This window comes from Mytilus trossulus, chromosome 13 (genome assembly GCF_036588685.1).
Source record: "Mytilus trossulus isolate FHL-02 chromosome 13, PNRI_Mtr1.1.1.hap1, whole genome shotgun sequence".
NCBI lineage: Eukaryota > Metazoa > Mollusca > Bivalvia > Mytilida > Mytilidae > Mytilus > Mytilus trossulus.
In genome coordinates, this window is record NC_086385.1 from 18,915,491 (window position 1) to 18,940,784 (window position 25,294).

At 33.3% G+C, this 25,294-nt stretch overlaps 1 protein-coding gene and 1 long non-coding RNA gene across 3 annotated transcripts in view; one reads left to right on the plus strand and one right to left on the minus strand.

Annotated features, from left to right (window-relative positions):
- Positions 1–6,110: 6,110 nt before the first annotated feature.
- Positions 6,111–25,294, minus strand: part of LOC134694670 (uncharacterized) — a 52,163-nt gene continuing 32,979 nt past the window's right edge. The window contains exon 2 of the mRNA XM_063555714.1: positions 6,111–6,616. Within this exon, the coding sequence (XP_063411784.1) occupies positions 6,190–6,616 (427 nt within the window). The 3' untranslated portion in view covers positions 6,111–6,189. The remainder of the gene's footprint in view (positions 6,617–25,294) is intronic.
- On the plus strand, positions 11,018–24,704 carry LOC134694672 (uncharacterized). 2 transcript variants are annotated; one of them, XR_010102578.1, is made up of 3 exons: positions 11,018–11,554; positions 16,967–17,034; positions 18,806–24,704. It is a non-coding gene; the product is annotated as an uncharacterized LOC134694672 (long non-coding RNA). The 2 variants fall into 2 exon arrangements; XR_010102579.1 differs by lacking the exon at positions 11,018–11,554 and adding an exon at positions 14,225–16,538.

Here is a 25,294-nt window from a genome sequence, read left to right on the forward strand (position 1 = left end):
TGTATCTCTGTGGTTATATTTGTTTCTCACTTGCAACCTAGATATTGAGCCGAATTCTGTACCGTATTACTGTATGCTTGGGATCCCAAGAAAATAAATATAACTGCATAAATGCATCTCATTCTGATTTTAGTTGTTTGTGGCGAACACAGTTAAGTCTGGCACGACCTTTGAAAATCAAAAAAGTAAAAAATAGATAGTATGAAAGTACTATTAAAAATCGCTGGTAAAAGTAGAAGTTTTCGTTTGAAAAATATATTGGTCAGGTGAGCAATTGTGATCTGTCTCGTCTCACTTAGTGTCCGTCTGTCCGCCCGTCTCTCTGTAGATCGTTGTCAGGTGTGCTTTAGCTTCAAACTTTAATTCCTCGCTAATTTTAACACACAATAGTTCGAGATATCTACATTTCACCCCTTTAGAGAAATATTTCAATAATTTTACCTAAAAAAAACTCAAAAATTTTTAGCCTCGCTCCGCTCGCCGAAAAATAAAAATTAGCACCCCCCTAACTGGAAATCCTGGATCCGCCTCTGTATAGTCTAACATTTTCTTACCAAAATAATGTAGGTTATGTACATATTTTTTTTCTTAACAGCAACTTTGAACCACAGCAATTCCCAAATGGTTCTGACTCCTAAAAAAATCATTTCAGAGGGGTTCCCTAAGTTATACCCTTTCATTTGAGCCATACCCGGTGGCAATTCTTACCGAATTAATGTAGATTGCATACATTATTTTTTTTCTTAACAGCAACTATGAACCACAGCAATTCCCAAATGGGACCAACTCCAAAAAATCATTTCAGTGGGGCCTTGCCCAAGTTATACCCTTTGATGAGGGGGGGGCAAGGGGTTTAACTGTTATGCTGTTATGGCCCTTTTTAATTCTTTGTTATCTGTTATTCTGAAAATATATTTACTGTTAGCTGTTATTGTCTTATTGTTTGTTAGCTGTTATAGGACTATTATCTATTTTGTTATCTGTTATTGTGAGAATCTATTTGCTGTTAACTGTTATTGAAAATTGAAATGTTGGCATTTTGACAACCAATTTTCCGTAAAGTTGAAGATAATTGAAAATTGTGATTTGAACAGTTGAATGGATAATAGTCTCATTGGCACGCTTACCACATCTTCTTACAATTTATATCTATTGGGGTCTTTCTTCTGGTAATATCGGGTGGTCCTGTATTTGCAGAAGAATTTCAGTAACATACATCACATAAAAATATTAAAATCAATTGTACCCAGGACCATTGCAGTATATATTATTATTATTCTTTGTAATACATTCTGTTGTCTGTGAACATGCAGCATTTTGTACAAATTATAATTCACTTATTACTTGTACAATAACTTATAGTATTGATTTTGTTCTAAAAAAAGCATTAGTACACCCTATAGATATTTTTATTCAATGACCACATAATAATCTTTATGCTGTACTATTACACCACTGTGCCTGATTTAGGGAGGTTTGGACACCAACTAGCATGCTTAAGTTGACGCCGTCACATTCTGTATGTGCCAAGTCAGGAGCCTGGATTCAGTGGTTGTAGTTTGTTACTGTGTAACTAAGTTTCTCGTTCACTATTTTGTGGATAAATAGCCAGTTAGTTTTTTCCTTTGAATTGTTTTACATTACCTAGTGGACTGTGGTGTGGGTTTAAATTTGGCTTTGGGAATTATACATTTTTGTATGCCCCACCTACGATAGTAGAGGGGCATTATGTTTTCTGGTATGTGCGTCCGTTCGTTCGTCCGTCCGTCCGTTCGTTCGTCCGTCCATCCGTTCGTTCGTCCGTCCGTCTGTCCCGCTTCAGGTTAAAGTTTTTGGTCAAGGTAGTTTTTGATGAAGCTGAAGTCTATTCAACTTGAAACTTAGTACATATGTTCCTTATGATATCATCTTTCTAATTTTAAAGACAAATTAAACTTTTGACCCCAATTTCACGGACCACTGAACATAGAAAATGAAAGTGCGAGTTTCAGGTTAAAGTTTTTGGTCAAGGTAGTTTTTGATGAAGTTGAAGTCCAATCAACTTGAAACTTAGTACAAATGTTCCCTATGATATGATGTTCCTAATTTTAATGCCTAATCATATTTTTTACCCATTTTCACGGTCCATTGAACATGGAAAATGATAATGCGAGCGAGGCATCCGTGTACTTTGGACACATTTTTGTTCTTTTAGCATTTATATTATAAGTGCTACTCCCTCTCTTTTCATTTACATGGAAGAGAACCCTGACCATCATAATTTTCAAAAGCTTTTTAACTGCTTCACATGGTGAAAATTGAAGCTCGGAAACCAGTGATGCAAATAAAGATGTGTCTACAGTTTAATTTTCAGTCGACAAATATCTTTTTAAAAATCCTACAGCTTCTCCAATGCTGTACCCAAATTTTTCATATTCTATAATTTCACATAAGATGCATGATTGGCGTTTCTCTTTGTGTCATCCAAATCTTCACTAGGTCCAATTTCTATTATCAGAATAACCATAACTGACATGCGTGTGTCAGTTACATGTCCTGTCTCCACTGATCTGTGTATTTTTGTATTTTGCAAGTAAGTTATATCATTAGGTCATTAAATACAAAAAATATATTATGCATCAATGTTTTTTTTTTTATAACTTGTGAAGTATATATATTGCTTTTCAGAAATAAAAAATCTAAAAATCAAATTAATAATACAGTGTCACTGGCTGCACTACTTTCAAAAATGAAATAAAAAACCTAAATCATTAAAAATTGATCCCTCAAATGTCATAGATTAAAAACATCCGTATATCAAACACAGAAACTAGTAATTTCGGTCAGAAAAATTCAACATCCAAATTATAACTTATTTTACAAGTTACGGAAAAAAAAACCAAGGCAGAACTGCCTCAACGGCCGAAACGTCTTGTTTACACAAATTACAATTTTCTAGGTCCATACCACAAGTTATATATACTAAGATCTACGAGTCATCTACTGGATTGGTCCTTGAAAGATTTATTTTCATATTTCATTTACTGTTATTGTTATTGTCCCTTTTCAATTCCTTGTTATCTGTTTTTCACCAAATCAATTTACTGTTTTGCTGTTATGGGGACCCCCTTGCCCCCCTCTTTGATGTGATGTCCGGTTGCAAACTTTGCCCTATGAAGCTGGCGAGTCTTACCAAAATAATGTAGGTTTTAAACGTGTTTTTGTTCTTAACAGCAACTATGAACCACATCAATTCCCAAATGGGCAAAACTCCCAAAAAATCATTTCAGATAGGCCTTCCCCCAGTTATACCCTTTCATTTGAGCATTGTCCGTTTGCGAACTTTGCCGTATGGAGCTGGCGAGTCTTAGCGAAATAATGTAGGTTGTATACATATTTTTTTTCTTAACAGCAACTATGAACCACAGCAATTCCCAAATGGGACTAACTCCAAAAAATCATTTCAGTGGGCCGTCCCCAAGTTATACCATTTAATGTGATCCATGTCCGGTTGCAAACTTTGCCGTACGGAGCTGGCGAGTCGTACCAAAATAATGTAGGTTGTATACATATTTTTTTTCTTAACAGCAACTCCCAAATCGGCCTAACTCCCCAAAAAAATATTTCAGTTGTAGGTTGTATACGTACTTTTTTTTCTTAATAGGAACTATGAACCACAGCAATTCCAAAATGGTATAACTCCCACAGAAATTATTTTAATGGAGCCTAACCCATGTGATACCCTTTCATTTGATCCATGTCCTGTGGGCAAAGTTTGCCGTACGGAGCTGGCGAGTCTTACTGAAATAATGTAGGTTGTATACGTATTTATTTTTTTAACACCAACTATGAACCACAGCAATTATCAAATGGGCATAACTCCCAAAAAATCATTTCAGTAGAGCCTAACCCAAGTGATACCCTTTCATTTGAGCCATGTCCGGTGGCGATCTTTGCCACACGGAGCTGACGAGTCAAACCGAAATAATGTAAGTTGTATACGTATATTTTTTTCTTAACAGCAACTATGAACCAAATCCCAAATGGGCCTAACTCCCAAAAAATCATTTTAGTTGGGCCTTCCCCCAGTAATACCCTTTCATTTGAGCCTTTTGGAAAGGACTTTCAACACTCACTGATGACATCATTTTACAATCTTGGAGGCAATGCACAGGAAAACAATATGGGAGTTATTTCAAAAGATGGATGTGTTTTTCAAATAAGAGACAAACTGATAAACTTGACCCATCTATAAACACTGTGTTGTCCTTCTCATCATCACTTTATGATAGTGGATTAAGTTAGTGCAATCAACACTGCAAAATCAGCAATATCTTCAATTTGTTCTGTGACAAGTGGGATAGACATTGGAAAACATAAACTAGTAACTCGATATATGAGGGGAATTTTCAATACTAGACCGTCTCTTCCCAAATATACAGAAACATGGGATGTAAATATAGTTTTAGATTATTTAAAACATTACCTGCAAATGATGAATTAACCGTATTACAACTATCACAAACGCTAGCATTCACTAATTGCTTATGCTGCTTAGTGCGCAACGCTTTCAAACTGTTCATTTGATAAAACTTAATAATATTACTATTTCTAATGACAACATGAACGTGTACAAAGACGATTTAGTTAAACAATCCAAACCAGGGAAGCACATTGGACCATTTGAATTTAATAGACATGATGATAATAAACTATGCGTTATTGTAGCAATGGAAGAATATTCGAAAAGAACTTCAAAACTTAGGGGACAGGAAAAGTCCCTTATCATTTCATGTGTAAAAGCTTTTAAAACTGCAACAAAAAGTACAATATCACGTTGGATATAAAACAATTATTAGGAAAGCAGGAATTGATATAAAAGTTATATATAAACTATCAAGAGGATCTATCAAGATAGTGTACAATTCCCTTTATTTATCCTAGAACGGAAACGTAAATTAATATTTTAGACTGTTATTTGACTACAAGACCGAAAAGAAATATATATCAAATGTCAAGAAATAAATATTTAAAGTTCATCATAACCTTTTGGCTAATATGACCGTATTTACACCACAAATTTGACTCTGAGTACAGACAAACATATGCACCGGCAAAAGTTTTAAGGGATGGCAGGAAGTTCCGAACTAGATATATAAATTTTAAATGCATTTTATATTTTAGAAAATTATAAACTTGACTAGATTTTGCTATCCAGTTTTTTTCGTTCCTGCAGAAGGTGCCAAAATAAAATAAGTCGGGAAAGAGGTCTGAGAATCTTCCCTCATATAATACATGTTGTGAGTAGTATTGATTTAAATGGACAATAGACATCTGCAGACAATAGGTGATTTAAACTGTGTAAATGAGTGGACCGTATCAAAGAAACTCGGGTGTTTGTTTATTTTGCTATCTTCTGCAGACTGGAAAAAACTGAATAGAAAACAAACAAACAATAGTACACATGACACCACATAGAAAACTAAAGAATAAGCAAAACGAACCCCACCAAAAACTATGGGTGATCACATGCAGGTGCTGCGGAAGGGTAAGCAGATCCTGCTTCACATGTGGCACCCGTCGTGTTGCTTATGTGATAACAAATCCGGTAAATAGTCTAATTCGATAGGTCACATTCATGAAAGGGAAGGGGATTGTAACGACGTAAGGAACATAAACTATTTCATTTGTGAAACGGTTATTCCATAACGGTCAACCAACTCGTGATATAAATTGGACAGAAACTTTTTGTACTATCAAAAGACAGCATATTTCAGAGTAACTTTTTAAAGTTTTAAGTGAGAGAAGATTTTTTTGTGTTTTTGTTTGTTTGTTGAAATTCTGTATTTGACTAAAACATTGACTACGGTTTTTGACAGTCAATATTGCACGTGTACACACTTCAAGTAAATTCACTGATTGCTGGCGAGACGCGTGGTTCCGCAGTATTCTCTATGTTTTACAGCTACCCCTGATGCATGATGCAAGTTCCATGATAAGATTCGTCACATTTACAAAAATCATAGTTAAATACAGAATAATTTCGGCTGGCTGATAAGTGAAAAAAGCATGATATAAAACTACATTTTTTTATTATTGTATAGTAGGTCTGTTGATTGCAAACTTACTTGCCATTTACATATTATATATATATATTCAAAACTTTTCTATTTGTTCGTAAGCTTTCACTGTAAACCAGTCAAAAGGATTTCAATTATCCCCATCTTCATTTAGATCTATATGATCCACGCTTCGACCAAATCGGGTTTTGGTCAAACCATAATCATAATATCGTTTCCCGAAGCGCCCACCACCTAACCAATAGTCAATTCCTCTATCTTGGACTCGTTTGTCCGTCGTCTGCTCCTCTTCTGCAGCGCCATCTTTTGTTTTTATTGCCAAGTAAACGTGATAAGGTTTAACTCCTTCATGGTCTACATTAGTGTGTTCCTTGTTCATAGACAATAAACCAGCGTCATTTGATTTAATAAGTCCATCTTTGGATGCTAGGTTTTCAAACAAATTCATGACGCTTCTCAATTCCTCCTTCGGATAACGATCGTAACTTTTTGGTAAAACGGAACAATAAGCATAACTAATACACATCAGGATATAGAGCGGAACACTGATTATTCTTCTGAAAAAAATAAATAAAGAGGTAATAGGTTAGTTTGTGTGTGATTTGTACACGTCAAACTCTGATAAATAGATAACAACTCTTTGTATTGAATAGATACGTTGCCTGGTAAATTGTTTTGAAGACTGTGCTGTGTCTTTGGTTTGTATTCTTGTAGACGTTTAATCAAACTATCCTTTTACTTTCATGCATTGAAGTTAACATTTTTGTTATACTGAAGTGAAAAGCTTTTCATAACAATAATAATGACAGTAATAAAGTCAGAAGGGCCGTCGCTTACCTGGCAAAAAAAGTTTTGATATTTGTTTTTATCTTTTCGCAATAAACATGTGTATATATGTATACGATTTTTTGTCTTTTTTTTTTACATAAAGCTCTTCGAAGGCTATAGAAAAAAAGTGGATAACCCTTTTTATTTTGTTTAAGTACAAGGATCATGATAGCTGTTTATGAACAAAATCGGGATAAATATTTTGGTAATATTTTCCAAGGTTCGTTCAACTCCTATTCTCATTGACCGCTTTCCTTCTTATGGTCGATGGTTATCTCCGGATACGCCGGCTTCCTCCGCCACTAAATAAAACTGTGATGATAGAGCAAAGAGTATAGCGAGTGGCATATACAACAACATGCAATCCAATATGTGAATTGCAAGAGTGATCATGTCAGCGCCGAGACATCTTTTTTTTTTTTTTTTTTTTTTTTTTTTTTTATAGTTTTCTTATGTAAAATGAATACGATGACACTTCACAATGCATGTCAAGAAAACTGCAAACTTACATGAACTTAACATTTCGAAAATGTTGCTTGACCCTATTGATAGTGGCAAGTGTTAACAACCTGTTCAGTCTATTGTTTTCCATCACATGGTTTAACCGACTAATTCTATTTGAAGTGATGATGCAACATTGATCAACATTGGCGGAATTTAATTGCGGTTGCAAATAGTCTACCGACCTATTAGATTCTAATTAAACTCATCATAGATACCAGAACTAAATTTAGTATATATAAGCCAGACGCACGTTTCGTCTACAAAAGACTCATCAGTGACGCTCGAATCCAAAAAAGTTAATAAAGGTCAAACAAAAGTACGAAGTTGAAGAGCATTTAGGACCAAAATTCCTAGAAGTTTTGCCAAATACATCTAAGATAATATACTGGCCACACTGCTTTAGACCAAGGATTTGTATAGTTAGATTTAACTATACAAATCCTTGTTTAGACTATCCACCTTGGTCATGTTTCTAATATCGAAATAGACAAAAAATATCATTACTTAAAAGAAACATTCATTGAAAGTTCTTTAAAAGAATTATATATCAGAAAATCATTTCTAAAGCGGCACTCTCATCAAATGAGTGGAAATGCTTTAAATTGAATGAATTCTTAACAGTCTTGTTTACTTTTTTTTTCTATTTCCCTCCGCTTCGTTAGCGAGGGTTTCTTATCGTCGAGTTGCAAGTTGCGAGTTAAGAAAGTCGAGTTGCGAGTTATAAAAGTCGAGTTGCGAGTTAAGGAAGTCGAGTTGCGAGTTGCAAAAGTCGAGTTGCGAGTTACAAAAGTCGAGTTGCGAGTTAGGAAAGTCGAGTTGCGAGTTACAAAAGTCGAGTTGCGAGTTACGAAAGTCGAGTTGCGAGTTAAGAAAGTCGAGTTGCGAGTTACGAAAGTCGAGTTGCGAGTTACAAAAGTCGAGTTGCGAGTTACAAAAGTCGAGTTGCGAGTTACAAAAGTCGAGTTGCGAGTTACAAAAGTCGAGTTGCGATTTACAAAAGTCGAGTTGCGAGTTAGGAAAGTCGAGTTGCGAGTAACGAAAGTCGAGTTGCGAGTTACAACAGTCGAGTTGCGAGTTAAGAAAGTCGAGTTGCGAGTTAAAAAAATATTGGGATTTTGACAAATTTTACGATCCCGATATCGGGATTCGGGTTAAGGGGTAAAAATCGGGATGATACCGCGAAAATCGGGATAGTTGGCAGGTCTGCATCACAAGTCATTAAACAAAGATATGTGTGTAGACTATCGCTAAATAACGAACGGCCAATGCGTTTGAAGATGAGGATTTGCAGCAAACAAATAGAACTTAATGATTTAGAAGATAATAAAAAAAAACGAATCTATGTTTACTTTTCGTATTCAATCCATCATTTTAAACACGTCGAACATGCGCAGATTTATTTTCATATCTGCATATATCATTCGATCACCTGTAAAAAGCGATCGATCTAAGCATTTACACTTGAAAAAAGATCGATTCAAATAAGATTGATCTTTATAAAACTACATCGATATCTGGAAGTAGACTTTTTAAGACCGATTGAAGATCGATCTTTTCCGTTTTCATTATTCCATCCATCGTTTTGAAAAACGTGTGTTTTTGCCGCCAAACATAGGTAGTAATTTCCATGCAATCGTAAGAGATATGTACAATAAAAGTGAATTATGTGCTAAAATAGACAATGTGTTTACTTCTAATTTTTATTCCCAAATTGGAGTAAACTAAGGGGATATTTTGAATCCCAACCTTTTCAAGATTTTTATAATTGAATTTTACCGGATGCATTTAATCAAGGATTTGTATAGTTACTATATCCTTGATTCATCCATACACATACATTATACATTTCATTACAAGTTGTCCAGCATGTACAAAGATGATCTGTAGGGAGATATTTTTCAAGGAGATATTCTTCAGTATTTTTGCTAATTTTTCATATCTCTCAAATGAGTGTTGTGTATATTTGAGAATGTGTCTGTACATGGATATTTAGGGAACTACATGTGTATATTATTACAAGTCTAGATGTTAAACGAAATGTAAATGAATATATGTTACTTAACAATGATAATTGTAATGATTTATAGTTCAGGTCCTCTCTTGAATTAAATATATGTGACTTATTTAGAATAATATTTCGTTTCAACGTATAAAATATGGCAGTGACTGTTTTGTCGACTCCCTTCGGGGCTATTTTACCAGCTCCAGCAGAAAAGCGATTTATACAGAGTTTTGCTATTTTGCCGTTTTTAATTAAGTTAAAAATAACTTATAATTGACAATATCAAACATGTGAACACTATATAACTCAAGTTTATACCTAAGTGACTCAGTTTAATAAGTTACCAAATACTTTAAAAAAAATACTTATGAAATCACGATGTAGCAATAATCATTTTATACTTTCCAATTAAATCTTGCCTGTAAAATGGCGCAAATGCAGTTTTTACAATAGTATCTTTGACAGCTACATTTATAAAATAAAGAATGAAAACGGGGAATGAGTCAAAGAGACAGCAACCAAATCAAAATATACAATTCAACCAAAGGTCATTGGGTCTACAACACAGCGAAAAATCACACACCTAGAGGGAGCCCTGAGCAGGCCCCGAAACACAATATTAGATAGATAAAGAATAGAGACGCCATTCTATGCTGCTAAATATAAAGATGAACTATAATTAAAACATATACAAGAGCAACAAAGGCTAAAGGTTCCTGACATAGGTCAGACACAAAAAATGCGGCGGGTTTAAACTGGTTTTATTCATCCCCATCATATATAATTTTCACATCCTCATGTTTGAGTGTCACTGACAAACAATAAATTTTGCGGTCCCTAACGAATCGGTATTGCCCGGCTCTGCAGCTGCCCCAAAAAGCCCACTTTAAACGAAATCTGCAGAGGGGTGTTTTACATATATGTACTATAGTTTAGTTGCTATCTCCCTTTAAGTTTAATACAACGGTGCTATGTATGAAATTTTAAAATAATTAAACTGCAAGCCATCTGTTGTATTTCAAAAGGCTATCTGCTTCTTCAGAAAATACTATACGTAGTTATTATCTAGTCCATTTTATTTTTACCAAGAGACTCAGATAAAGTCCAAACCACAAAAATAATCAACAACACTATGTACAATTCTATAAGCAATCATCATTCCAAAAGGTTATACAGTTACACCAAAAATTAAAATATTTTAGTTCCACATTTTTACGCAACACGACTTTTGTAACTCGCAACTCGACTTTCTTAACTCGCAACTCGACTTTTGTAACTCGCAACTCGACTTTCTTAACTCGCAACTCGACTTTTGTAACTCGCAACTCGACGTTCTTAACTCGCAACTCGACTTTCTTAACTCGCAACTCGACTTTCTTAACTCGCAACTCGACTTTCGTAACTCGCAACTCGACTTTTGTAACTCGCAACTCGACTTTCGTAACTCGCAACTCGACTTTCGTAACTCGCAACTCGACTTTTGTAACTCGCAACTCGACTTTCGTAACTCGCAACTCGACTTTTGTAACTCGCAACTCGACTTTTGTAACTCGCAACTCGACTTTCGTAACTCGCAACTCATTTTTCTGAACTCGATACTCGACAACAAGTGAATCTCCTTCGTTAGTACCCAATTTCCGGTGTCGATGATACACAGTGATATTGGCCGACAAATTGAATTTTTGTTTTATTGATCTTCCTTATAATATTTCCAGAAGAGGTCCAGATTACTTTGTTTTACTCTTGACCAGAATACATTCTGGAGTGTGCAGAAGAGACCAAACATGCCCCCATGTGAGCTGTGTGAACAGTTCAAGGTCAAATTCAAATGATCTTTTTAACGAATTTAAAGAGAAATAAAATGATTTAAAAAAAAAAATAAAAAAAAAATCTTTTCGTATTTTTTATGATCCAAGTTGGTTAAAATCAAAGATAATAATCAATAAAAAAAATTGTCAAATCTAGCTTCGGTCTGTCCCGTTTCGCGCCATATTGTATTCCATGATTTATACGTGGGTGCGAACTTTTTCTTCTCTAGATCTTTACACCCTTTATAGAACAAGACAAGACAAGTTTATTGATACACTCAAGCACATTGTGAAGGATGTTATTATTTCTATTGCTTCTAGATAAAAGATTTAGTGACAACTTCATATTTACAGTGAGTTTTTTTTTAGATAAAAGTGAACATTTACATTGCAACATCCAATGTATTGACAATATTGTTTATTTTTAATGTTCATATGTATACATGTATGTAAATTCAGCTGAAAGGTTTAAAGACTGAAATTGCACTCTGAGTATAGACAAACGTGTGTATCTGGAATCATTCGAATGCATGGTTCAGAAAATTGAAATACATCATGACAAGATGATTTAAAAAAAAAATTAAGGGGAAGGGGGGGGGGGGGGGGGGGGGCGTGATAATGGTGGGAACAAACATTCTAAATGGTGTTATACCTTTATAGAGGGACAATCCTTCTATAATGGGATTAAATAGAGGTTAAACTATTAATGCACAAATAATTTATGTGGCTAAAGGTTGCCTTCATGGTCGGGTTTATTTACTTTTATTAAATAACATGGAATTCCTTTTCTCCTTTTAATGGTATCCAGTTATCCCATCATATTTTTGAAGATTACTAACTGCTGCACATGTGTAGGATAATAATAAATAAATATTTACAAAAGAATTATTTAGTGCCCCCTCTTTTGTGGGAAAGTTTTTTAGTTGATTATATAGGGAATCACTGAAGCATGACTGGAACAGGCCCCCTCTTAGGTCAATCAGCGGGCCCCCTTATGAAAAGTTCTGGATCCGCCACTGATGTGGTATGATTGCCAATGAGACAACTGTCCACAAGAATCCAAAATGACAGACATACTCTAAATATACTTCAGAAATTTACCCAAACGAACTTACTTTAACTAAATCTAACATAAACAGCAGCAGTTGTCCTTTTCTAGATTTAGACATTTCAATTTCAAACGGGAAACTTCACACTAAAATTTACGACAAAAGAGACGATTTTTCATTTCCTATTGTTAATTTTCCTTTTTTAGACGGCGATGTGCCTTTGGCTCCATCATACGGTGTTTATATATCGCAACTCGTTCGGTTTGCCCGTGTGTGTTCTGATGTCATAGATTTGAACGAACGTAATCAATGCATCACTGGTAAATTGTTGTGTCAGGGATTTCGATACCATAAATTACTTAAAACTTTTACTAAATTCTTTCATAGATACAAAGATTTGATTAGTAAATTTGGCTATACCTGTAGAAAGCTTATTAAAAATGGTATTTCTCATCCTAAATTTTATGGTAATATTGTACTTAAAGCGAGGAAATCACTATGTGATCCTTGTAAACTCATCGAACCTTTAAACAAACTTATAAGTAAGGGTTATCGTACCAATATTGTAATTAGATCTCTGAATATAGTTCACATTGGCACTAATATTGATTTTGTCATTAGCAAATTAAAACATAACTAAATTTCATTATCTTTTGAGGCGAGATGTATAGGGGACACAGCCACGTTAACTTTTATTTCTATAGAAGTCGCTCTTCACTATACTACTACCTGTCGATACATTTATTTTTGGCATTGCACAAGTCATGTCTTCTTTGACTATTAATGACGTTAAAATACTAAATCCCTGTGATGTGTTTTAGTCGATTTTAGTCTCTGATGCATGATTTTTTACTATTAATTGGTTTTGGCTTTTAACTAGCTGTCAGTAACTGCGAGTACTCTCAAATCGTATTTTCTTGTTAATTCGACCTGTTGATACTGTTTATAATGCTTTTTTGTCATTTTTTATTTATATGGATCTTGGCTGTATACCAGCTTTGATTATTTGTAATATCTTCAATTTTTCACTTATTCTTACAACATTTGTATAAACTTCAAGATTATAAAAAAACGGTTTTTTTCTAAAGTGAACATTGATTGGTTAAATATTTCTCAGTGTGTTTGAATTTGTTTGATAGCCTTTTGGTCATGACTGTTTGTCTCTAATATTTAATTAACTGTGCATTTGTATTCAGATATCGCAGATCAAATTTATTCGTTCTTTGTGTAATCATACGTTTTTTGATTGAGTTAAGTCTGCTAATTGATATTTTATCGTATGTTTTTATATGTTGTGATGTTATGCTATTGTTTCAGAAAAAGGGAGAAGGTTTGGGCCCATTAAAACGTTTAATCCCGCTGCAAATGTTTGCACCTGTCCTAAGTCAGGAATCTGATGTACAGTAGTTGTCGTTTGTTTATGTAATATATACGTGTTTCTCGTTTCTCGTTTTGTTTATATAGATTAGACCGTTGGTTTTCCCGTTTGAATGGTTTTACACTAGTAATTTTGGGGCCCTTTATAGCTTGTTGTTCGGTGTGAGCCAAGGCTCCGTGTTGAAGGCCGTACTTTAACCTATAATGGTTTAATTTTTAAATTGTTATTTGGATGGAGAGTTGTCTCATTGGCACTCACACCACATCTTCCTATATCTATTAACAACGTGACTATAGGTCACCGTACGGCCTTCAACAATGAGCAAAGCCCATACCACATAGTCAGCTAAGGTAGCACTCCACAGTTAGAAAATAAAATTAAAAAAGAGCCCCAAAATGTTTTGTCATCTCCTATTTCTGGATTTCTAATACATTAACCTAACTGTTTGTGTTGTACATGTGCATATGTATGTAATCAGTATCTTCCATAGATTTGATTTTCAAAAGTTAAAAGGGTTAAAATTAATTCCTTTTCTGTGTATCCATGGCAACATTCTGCATTAATTTCCCATAAAATATTGCAAAAAGGTTTTGAACATGTCACATTTCCCCCCAAAAATTTGGATCAAACTAGAATTTCAATGCCTTTGAGTGATACCTTTTCAGAAACTGTTTCCCCAAATCTTCCTAATGATCAAATAAAAAATGGGTGTCTTTCGCCTCATTTTTTGGTAAAATCCAATCACAAAGTGTGTGCGTTAAAAAGTTGGAAAAAAACGAAAAAAACATTACAATAATTGCCGGACCAATGTATGGTAGGGACATGCAATTACGGACTGTCATACAGAAAACAGCCTATATTACATACATTGCATAACCTTGATGTTCATTTAAACCCAATACAAAGGCTATTTTAATACTCAGCTATCCAACAAAGAATTTTATTGCACACTAGCTCTCATATTTGCAGGGCCAAAATGTGAAACTACACACCTAACTATGGAGTGCTACTTTAAGGTGAAATTTTTCCCCTCCTGCCTCAATTTTTATTATATTTTCTGTGTTCTACTAGCTGTTACGATGAAAATGGTACCTTAGTTTTTAAAATTGGTTCAGTAATAAAGATTTTATGAAGGTTAGCAGTTGATGTTGCAACGTCAGACAAAAAGTGATTTAAAAATAAATGATGGATCATAGTGAAAAACTGCAAGTCCGTCTCAATTTTGGGGTAAATTTCTAAATTTTTTCCCTTTATCTTATTTAAAATCATAAAATTACCTTTGTAAAGGACAAATTGTACAATTTTTAGGTATTTTAAAGTACTTATAGGTCAATTTTGCTGTAAATAGCATACCTAACCTTGGTTTAGAAGCCATCAAGCAGGGTATAAATTTCTTGCCATACTGGCATCATTTAATGTAATTTATGCCAAATTCTAACATGACGTCCTTCAAACGCTTTGAGTACACACCTGTGGTAAAATATGAATATATTGCCAGTGCTGTTCCGATTGTAATCCCACGTCATATGCTTTTTTATGAATGAGATACCCGACGTCATAGAACAATGACGTTAGAATGTAAGCATTTTACGGGAAAATACACGCTTGCGAATCCGAAAAACATCAAAGGAAACATACACAAATGATGCTAAAATGTGGCAAAAGCCCTTTATTGTACATCATATAAGACAAATAAATAAATGAGCATTCAAATTCATCCAAAACTGTCTAAATACATTATTTTAAATAGTTTAAGCATGTCACTAATGCAGTATGCTCCGTTCTTTTACGCTAGTTTATTAGTGCGTTTATTTATGGGAACGGCAAATATTTGCCTACACCTAGAGCGCTTCGATCCAAAAGAATTGCCGTATGTGTTCTATCAGAATCGAAATAATTCATGGGGGCTTGAATATATCTAGATTTTACCACGGGTTGTCCCTTTATGCCGATATTTTAGCCCTCGCTATCGCTCAGGGGTAAAATATTTGTCATAAAGGGCCAACCTGTGGTAAAATCACTATATATATTCAAGCCCCAATGAATTATTTCTTAATTATAATATAAAATCCTGCTAAAATGTTTATTTGACTTATTCGCATTCAAAAATATAAAGCGATACATTCTGAGGATATCATATAAAGCGCAATCTTTGGTTACAAGGGCAAAGCTAATGGAGTACAAATTTAAGACCGCAACATGTTTAAGTGTCAAAATGTGTATATATATTTGGTTGCCAAGGAGAGTAAACAATAAAATAATCATAAATTGCATTCCTAGCAGATTTTTTACCTTCAAAACTAAAACAAGAACATAACAGACTAAAGATTTGTGGTATTTGTTATCTTAAAAGGTGCATTTCTGTACTTTCTGGTGTGCCGTAAGGTAGCACTCCAGTTAGAAAATAAAATTAAAAAAGAGCCCCAAAATGTTTTGTCATCTCCTATTCCTGGATTTCTAATACATTAACCTAACTGTTTGTGTTGTACATGTGCATATATATGTAATTGTGGTAGAGTGAAATTTAGCATATTTTTGATAATGTAAATTTGTATTTATATATTGGAATAAAATGATGGTCATACTATTGATATTATTAGTTACAAATTGAATGGTATTTAATTTGTCTAGTCTGAGTACTGTTAAACTGACCAGTGTACCTGTTTGTCTATGTTACCTTGATTTCTATATTTAGAATCTTAATTAAGGCTATATTTCTTATGGATAGTGATTTTGGTCACATGTTTTTTTTGGAGGGAACATTCTATTGTTCTGGTCACTTTTATTTCAACTGTCATAATGAGCAGATATATTTCACAGTTTTGGAGTTTGCAAATTGTCTTATATGAAATATTGTATAGTTATTGCTGAATCTTTTGGGAATCCACTTACATTATTACTACTTTACAGGTCAGTTGTATATACTTTTCTCACATAGTTTTAATAGTCCTAGAGTTTTTAACAGAGTATGCAAGATTTGGTTAGATTGATTGGATTGAATGGAGAAATGAATCTGTAGTATGAATATGACCTTTAATATGAATGATAAATACAATTAATTAACCATATCATGCTTTAAATCATTAAAGATTGATAAATGATTAAAATATTAAATAATTACTAAATAATAGATTATAATAGAGCATCGTAGTGAAATTATATTAAATAGAAAGAAAGAGTTTTCTTGTGTATAAATAAGAAGTAAATTAAATAGTTAAATATTCATTTTAAATCTTTATTATGTTTTAGTATCTAAGGGAACAGATTTTCTTATTTTTGGTATGTGTTCATATTATAGACATGGAACACAGAAGTTATAAATTTATATTTATCTTCAGGTTAATATTTGATGTACATGTAGCCAATACACATATGAAGTCTTGTGACCTTCAAACTAGCACTTGAGGTAAGCAAAGAGTTGTATTATGTTGTTTTATAATTTGGTTAGTTATTTGCTTATTTTGCTTACTTTGCATTGCTGAGTTGCTGCATGTAGATATGTTAATGTTTTACCGTTTTGCTTAGTTTATTACTATTTATGGAATTCATGTAGAATATATTATTTACATGGTAACAGAATATTTATTGCAATTAAGTTTATGAGATGCATAAACTAATACATGTAAGACGCAAGTTTATGTTGAGTCTTTGAGAAAGAATTATAGATGTGAAAGAGAATATTATTTTATTTAGGATGTTATACAGTGCAATGTACTTGTTCAGAAACTTGTCAGAGTTATCTATCTTTGCACCTGTATTTATAGTATTTTAAAATTATGTTTTGTAGGGTCTTTATACGAGGCAACTGATTACTAAGACCTTTAATAAAGAATCCATACATATTACAACAAGTCTTTATGATGCCCATTTCCACCCGGTTTCATATACATATCTGTCTAGCATGATTCCTCTAACCTTGACCTCATTTTCAAGGTTCATTGATCAATGCTTAGTTTTCCTTTATAAGTTTGTTTCTTAGATATGCAATTTGAATGACTAGGTCAACTCTATGTACATTTAAAGCATATTTAGTGTATGGAATGATTGTGGGTGTAGATGTATACTGTAGTTTGGCTATATCTGACATTTGACCTCATTTCCTTTGATTATGTTAAGTTTACATGTATGTGATAGTTGTAATACAGCTTTATATTTAGAACTATCAACATAATATCAATGGAAAATACAGAAGGCGAGACTGTTTCACCGTGTGCACTTTTGTTTCTGCAAGGATAGGCATAATTTTTTATCATAAAAGTATGTCGGTTTAAGAAGGATTAATGATCAATGTTGAAATACTGAAGTTATCCAACTAGGCAGGTAACACTGCATATACCACTTCTCTTGATTTTCATATTATTTTTTTTCTTATTAGGCATGTCTAGAACAATAATTTAAGTGACTCGTGATCACAGCTCAAATTGGAACACGTACCTTTTACAAGTTTTGATTATGACCATTACATATAAGTTTAACTAGGAAATTAGTATGGTGTTCATTATCACTGGACTAGTATATATTTGTTTAGGGGCCAGCTGAAGGATGCCTCCGGGTGCGGAAATTTCTCGCTACATTGAGGACCTGTTGGTGACCTTCAGCTGTTGTTTTTTATTTGGTCAGGTTGTTGCTCTTTGACACATTCCCCATTTCCATTTTCAATTTTATTAACAATTTTTTTAGCATTAACTTGGCCTGACTACTAGAAACCAGCATAAAGTACCTTGGAAATAAAACAATTCATGTGTTATTTCCCTTACTGACTTTGGTAGTATAAAGGCTCTATACGATATAGCTTAATTTAATAGTTTCAATATATCTTTAATAATTTATGTTGAGATAATTTCAAACTTGACATATATACTTTTAACTCTGTTTAAATTGAGCTTGTATTAGATGTGCTTAAGACATTATTAACATGGATAGGGATGAACATATTATTGTTTACTTAATATGATATTTATAATCAGATGCTTATATCCTAAGTTGGATATGGCACCTATTGTACAAATACAAGTACAAATATTTTTATTGGCACAAACTCATTAACAATAAATGGTTAAGACCTATGGCATTACATACAACCATAATAATTGACATGGTAGAATGAAAGGTATAATTATATCGGTATAGTTTACAAATCTAAAGTTTTCAATAATTGAATTATTTTCATATTGTAGATGATGTTTTTGGGACAGAGGGGAACTTATGATAATGGAGGGGACAGCTGTAGATGAAACTTTTGAGATAGAAGATCACATGTTGTAATGAGAAGACAGTTCTGCTGAGAGTTTTGTGATGTAGAGGTTTGAGCTTCTCTAAATTTGACTAAAAGATATTGATAATGAGTTTGGTTAAATAAGACATTTAAAAAAGAATAATGTTTTATGGGCTGATGATCCATTTCCTTTATTATCTAAATATACATGTTCACAGAAATGAAGTCTGCAGATGACTTATAACAGTTGGAACAACATCCAGAATCCTGTGAAGAGTGGACTCTCTTAGTTACTTTACTGCTAAAAAGTCCCTAATTAAAATAAAATTGATAATGGAAATGGGGAATGTGCAAAAGAGACAACAACCCGACCATAGAGCAGTCAACAGCATAAGTTCACCAACAGGTCTTTAATGCAATAAGAAATTCCTGCACCCAGAGGCATCCTTCAGCTGGCCCCGAAACAAATATATACTAGTTCAGTGATAATGAATGCCATACTAAACTCCAAATTGTACACAAGAAACTAAAAGTTAAAATAATAGAAGACTAACAAAGGTCAGAGGCTCCTGACTTGGGACAGGCGCAAAAATGTGGCAGGGTTAAACATGTTTGTGAGATCCCTCCCCTATACCTCTAGCCAATGCAGAGAAGTAAACGCATAACAATAAGCACATTAAAATTCAGTTCCAGAGAAGTCCGAGTCTGATGTCAGAAGATGTAATCAAAGAAAATAAACAAAATGACAATAATACATAAATAACATCAGACTGCTAGTAGTTAACTGACATGCCTAATTATTCATTTAAGTTTCTTTTTAAGTATAGCCACCAAAATTTAGGTGGAATTGTGCTGAAATATGGAAACATATTAGAATTTCCCAAAAAACTCTAGCCTTTATATTACACATCTTTTGTTGGGGCGGCTGTTTACTACATGAATTTAAGAAAAATGAAATTAAAAAAAAATGAGAGAAGAAAAAATATGATACTGGTGAAAACTTGTGTAATATAGAGATTTGAGTTTCTCTAAATTTGAGTTAAAATGCATTGATTATAAGATTTATCAAATAAGACCTTTATAATATGTTTTATAAGGCTAAAGATCTACTTCTTTTATTATTTAATACTCATGCTTCCAGAAATGAAGTCTGCAGATGACTTATTGCTGAATTACATCCTGAATTTAAGATCATGAATATTGGGAAGAATTGACTTTTAACTTTATCTTTTAAAACGCTAATTGTTCAGTAGATTCTTTTTAAACAGCCATTGAAATTAAGGTGAAAATTTTGAAAAAATATAAAATTTAGAATTTCCCAAGAATATCTAGCTGTTATATTGCACATCTTTATTGGTGCAGCAGTATATTTAAAAAAAAAGCAAGAGAAAAACATAATGGGAAAAAAAATTATACTGCTGAAAATTTAAGTTTTTATGAAAGATGATTTTTGAGTTTTGGTGTTTTAACGCCCCTTTCAAGCAACTAATTTATGCTATTTTGTGGCGATCAGTTTTTATTGGTGAAGGAAGCGGGTGTGCTTAGAGAAAACCTCAGACCTTTGCTAGCTACTTAGTCTGGGAAACTGACAATCCTAGTCCATTAAGATTGGAGTCAAATGCACCTGCACGAGAGGGTTAAAACTCACAACCTCAGTGTTGACTGGCTAGTGATTACAGTAGTAACTACATACATGTAGACCTCTTGGCCACCTAGACCCCTATAAAATTTGAATATAAAGATCTCTTTAGTATTAGGGATCATGTACAGTCAAGCCTGTTTTAAGTATGTCACTCATGGGAAGTATCAAAAGAAGTTCTGAAAAATTGCCAGTCCAAAAATAATGTGGCTGGGATTAAAACTTGGTTTAGTTTTATAGTTGGAAGATTTATTGTTCTGACATGTGAGCAGACAAATATTACATGGTGGACTCTTTCACTGTAAATTAGAAGAAGCCATTAATGGTGTTTATACACTTGGCTAAATAAGTCCATGAAATGCTTTTCAATGGTATTAATTGAAGGGAGAGGAATACAAGGATTCACAAATTTAATTCCTATTTCTAGATCTTTGTTTCAAACGGGTTCCTTTTCTTATTTTAATTTTGATACAGAACATATGTATTTTTCATCATGATTATAATCATGATAATTGGTAACTGAAAAACAGTACAATGATGATTTTGTGCACTAAGATAAAGGTGACCACATGTACAGGTGACCACTGAAATAGACAGAACAAATGCTTAAGATGGTATCCAAGAGACCGTTAGAGATAGTTGACCTCTTAAATAAGAGTGGTGACCTTAAGGCAGGTTTGACTGTAAATGATTATATTTTTTCACATCTAGAATTTTGGTTAACAATAAATCATGTAAAGAATGACTTTCTTTCAACTTGATCATTAACAATCCTTGTTTCAGAAGTATCTTTTTAAGCAGCAACTGTTTTTTTAAAGGAATCATAGCTACATGCATGAGATGCAAAGAGTGGAATAATTAGCAAGGAGACATGAAATTCATTTACAGGTATAATTGGATTGCTGCTACACATGGAAAGTTCACAATGGGGAAATTGAAGTCTCTTTTGTCAAATTATAGCTCTCAGCTGGTCCTTGCTGATGGCTTCTAGGCGACGGCAAGAATGAAGTACAGCGCCATATCTGTTGTATCCTTCTTCTGGTTCAGTGGGTTAGTTGGGATTTACATTTTTTTAGTTACCTTTGAAGAGATCACCTACATTGTGGAATGTGAAATTAAGGGATAATGCTTGATTCTTTTTATCCTTGATTAGTGCCTGTATGAAGTCTGCCTTAAAAGGGGCAGGGTTCCCATAGCAATGTCAACATTTTTTTATTTTAGTTCTTTTTTAAATTTTTTAATAGTTTTCTTAATAAAATTTTTTTCTGTTTTGTCCTTTTTTTTCAGATTTATCAAACTTCTTCTTCTTCAACATTATTTCATTATTTATTATTTAACTTTTCTTATTCTGAATCAGTATTAAGGTCTGCAGCAATGCTTTTAGAAATTTAAATTGTTATTTTCCTGTAAATTTACAGTTTATTAAGTATGAGATAATGATATCTCTTTTGGCTTTTTAATGATCATGTCAATTGGCTAAACAAAGTTTTAGTCTCTGGCAATCTTAATGAAGGTTATTCCACTAACCAGTTGGCTACACTGAAAATTGTAACATCCATTCATTTAAGTTTATGAAATATTTTAATTTCTTTAAAAATTATACTTATGTCCCTCCATATCTAGTACTTCATTTAAAAATCTTTTCATTCTATGAAGTATCAACACTAACCTGGGGGGTTTACTAACATGATACTTCCTAAATAGGTTGTTATGTATTTAAGTGGCATGATAGAGTGGCACAAGGGAGAGAGAGATTGGTGTATGCAATTCTAGTAAGGGATTGGGGTACTAACCAGATGGAGGGATATGGTTGCTTTTTATTCATTAAGTATGTGTGCAGAATTGAATTTATTGGGTTGAGACTGACTGTCGTTGGTAAATGACTTTCTGAAGACAAAATGCCATTAATTTAGTCTTACATATTATTATAACTTCAGATAAATACCTAATGCCTAAAATTCAGAATGGGACAGTTAAATAAGGATTTTTTTGGGGGGTGATGAAATGTAAAATTTGAAAAATGTTCTTTCTTTAGACCTATTCATGTTTACAATTTTTTTATTTCATTTCTTCTCTTCAATTTCGATTGACCATTATGATGATATTCAAATTTCAATTTGATGGGGAACAGATAAATGGCAACCTTCTTTTTAAAATCAATTAAATGTCATATTTTTGTAACACAGTTGACATTTCTATAGGAACTAATTGCTGTAAACCAACTTATTTTATGGACATTTTATTCGTGTTGCGCCATTTCTACCAATATTCGCAGCGTTTTTTTTTTTCGTGTATCACCCTTTCTATCATATTTCACATAGGATTTTTTCCTGTGTATGTACGAAAAAGAAGATGTAGTTTGATTGCCAATGAGACTTTACACTCCACAAGAGACTAAATGATACAGAAATTAACAGCTATAGGTCACTGTATGGCCTTCAACAATGAGCAAAGCAGAATAAGATGTGTTATGATTGCCAATGAAACAACTCTCCACAAGAGACTAAATAACATAAGAAATTAACAGCTATAGGTCACTTTACCGCCTTCAACAATGAGCAAAGCAGAAAAAAGATGTGTTATGATTGCCAATGAAACAACTCTCCACACAAGACTAAATAACATAGAAATTAACAGCTATAGGTCACTGTACGGCCTTCAACAATGAGGAAAGCAGAAAAAGATGTGTTATGATTGCCAATGAAACAACTCTTCAAAAGAGAATTAAATAACATAGAAATTAACAGCTTTAGGTCACTGTACGGCCTTCAACAATGAGCAAAGCAGAAATAAAAAAATGTATTTTGATTGCCAATGAAACAACTCTCCACAAGAGACTAAATGACACAAAAATTTACAGCTACATGTCACTGTACAGCCGTCCACAATGAGCAAAGCAGATACCACACAGTCAACTATAAAAAGCTCAGAAATCACAAATGAAAAAATTAACAGAAAAAGAATCCCATATTGCTGTTTTTTTTCACATATTTTGCATGGATGTGTTTCGTGACTATCTTATTTTTCGAGTTACTTCATTCTATTTTGAAATATTGTGATTTATATTCGGCTTATTTCATTTCGCTTGAAGTCTCGTTAATAAGTTGTCTGAAAAATGAGTTGGTTCACAGTATGCTCCTCTTCTAGTCTTGGTTTCCCCCTCCCTCCCCCTTGTAGCAGTCTCAATAATCCTTTATTCCCCGCCCCACCTGGGTCAAAGGCAGGGTCTTAAATTGCATATGATATGATTGCCAATAAGACAAACTCTTCATCTGAAGACCAAATGTCACAGATTGATGCAGCTGGGGTCTGTAACAAATATGGAGATGTGATATAATTGCCAATAAGACAAAGTCTTCATCAAGACCAAATGACAGAGATTGATGCAGGGTCTTTAACACTGGAGCAATGACCTTATATTTCAACACGTGACAAATATGGAGATGTGATATGATTGCCAATAAGACATTTATTAAACTCTTCATCAAGACCAAATGACAAATATTGATGCAGGGTCTTTGACAATGGAGCAATGACCTAATATTCCAACACGTAACAAATATGGAGATGTGATATGATTGCCAATAAGACATTCATTAAACTCTTTATCATGACCAAATGACCAAATGACAGAGATTGATGCAGGGTCTTTAACAATAGAGCAATGACCTAATATTTCAACAATTCAAGTATGGAGATGTGATATGATTGCCAATAAGACATTTATTAAACTCTTCACCAATACCAAATGACAGATATTAATGCAGGGTCTTTAACAATGGAGCAATGACCTAATATTTCAACAATGCAAATATGGAGATGTGATATGATTGCTAATAAGGCAAACTTTTCATCAAGACCAAATGTCAAGAGATTGATGCAGGGTCTTTAACAATGGAGCAATGACTTAATATTTCATATACAAATCCCATTTACATATAAACATCAGATGTGGTATGATTGCCATTGGTACAAGTATGTTGCTGGTTTTAGATATCCACCCCATCATTCATCTTTACATATGAAGTAGAATTGATTCAGAGGCTTGTTGGGGATAACAGAGGAACTTGCACTGTACTTTTACCTCACATTCCTCAATTTAGGTATTTCTTTTTTCAAAATTCAAAATTCCTTTTTTTTTTTTTGGGGTTTTCATTTATATAAAGATAATTCAAAGTTTGTTGACATTATTGATTTCTTTTTTCAAAATTCAAAATTACTTTTTTTTTTTTTTTTTTTTGGGGTTTTCATTTATATAAAGATATTTCAAAGTTTGTTGACATTATTGATTTCTTTTTTCAAAATTCAAAATTACTTTTTTTTTTCTTTTTTTTTTTGGTTTTCATTTATATAAAGATAATTCAAAGTTTGTGGACATTATTGATTCCTTCTGTAATTCCTACATGAATATATATATATAAAAACAGCTAGTTGTAAGGAGCATCCGATATAGGAAGACTGGCTCATATCTTGACCTTAGCCTGGGGTTGTTGGTGAGGTCAGTTGGGACCTATAAAAAAATACAACAAAGGAGACTTCTTTTTTTCTGATTGTGAACCTTCTATTATTATGTAGCAGCAATCCAGGTATACTTGTTTATATGGATTTTGTATCTCCATGTTGATTATTTTACTCCTTGCATGTGCTGTACTTGTTTCCTTAATAACATGTTTGCTGTTTTTAAAGGATATCACTGAACCAAGGGTTCCTAATGATAAAAGTTGTAAACAGAATAATTACAAGAAAATGTGGTAAGATTGCCAATAAGACAACTCTCCACAAGAGACCAAAATGAATAAAGACAACAGTAGT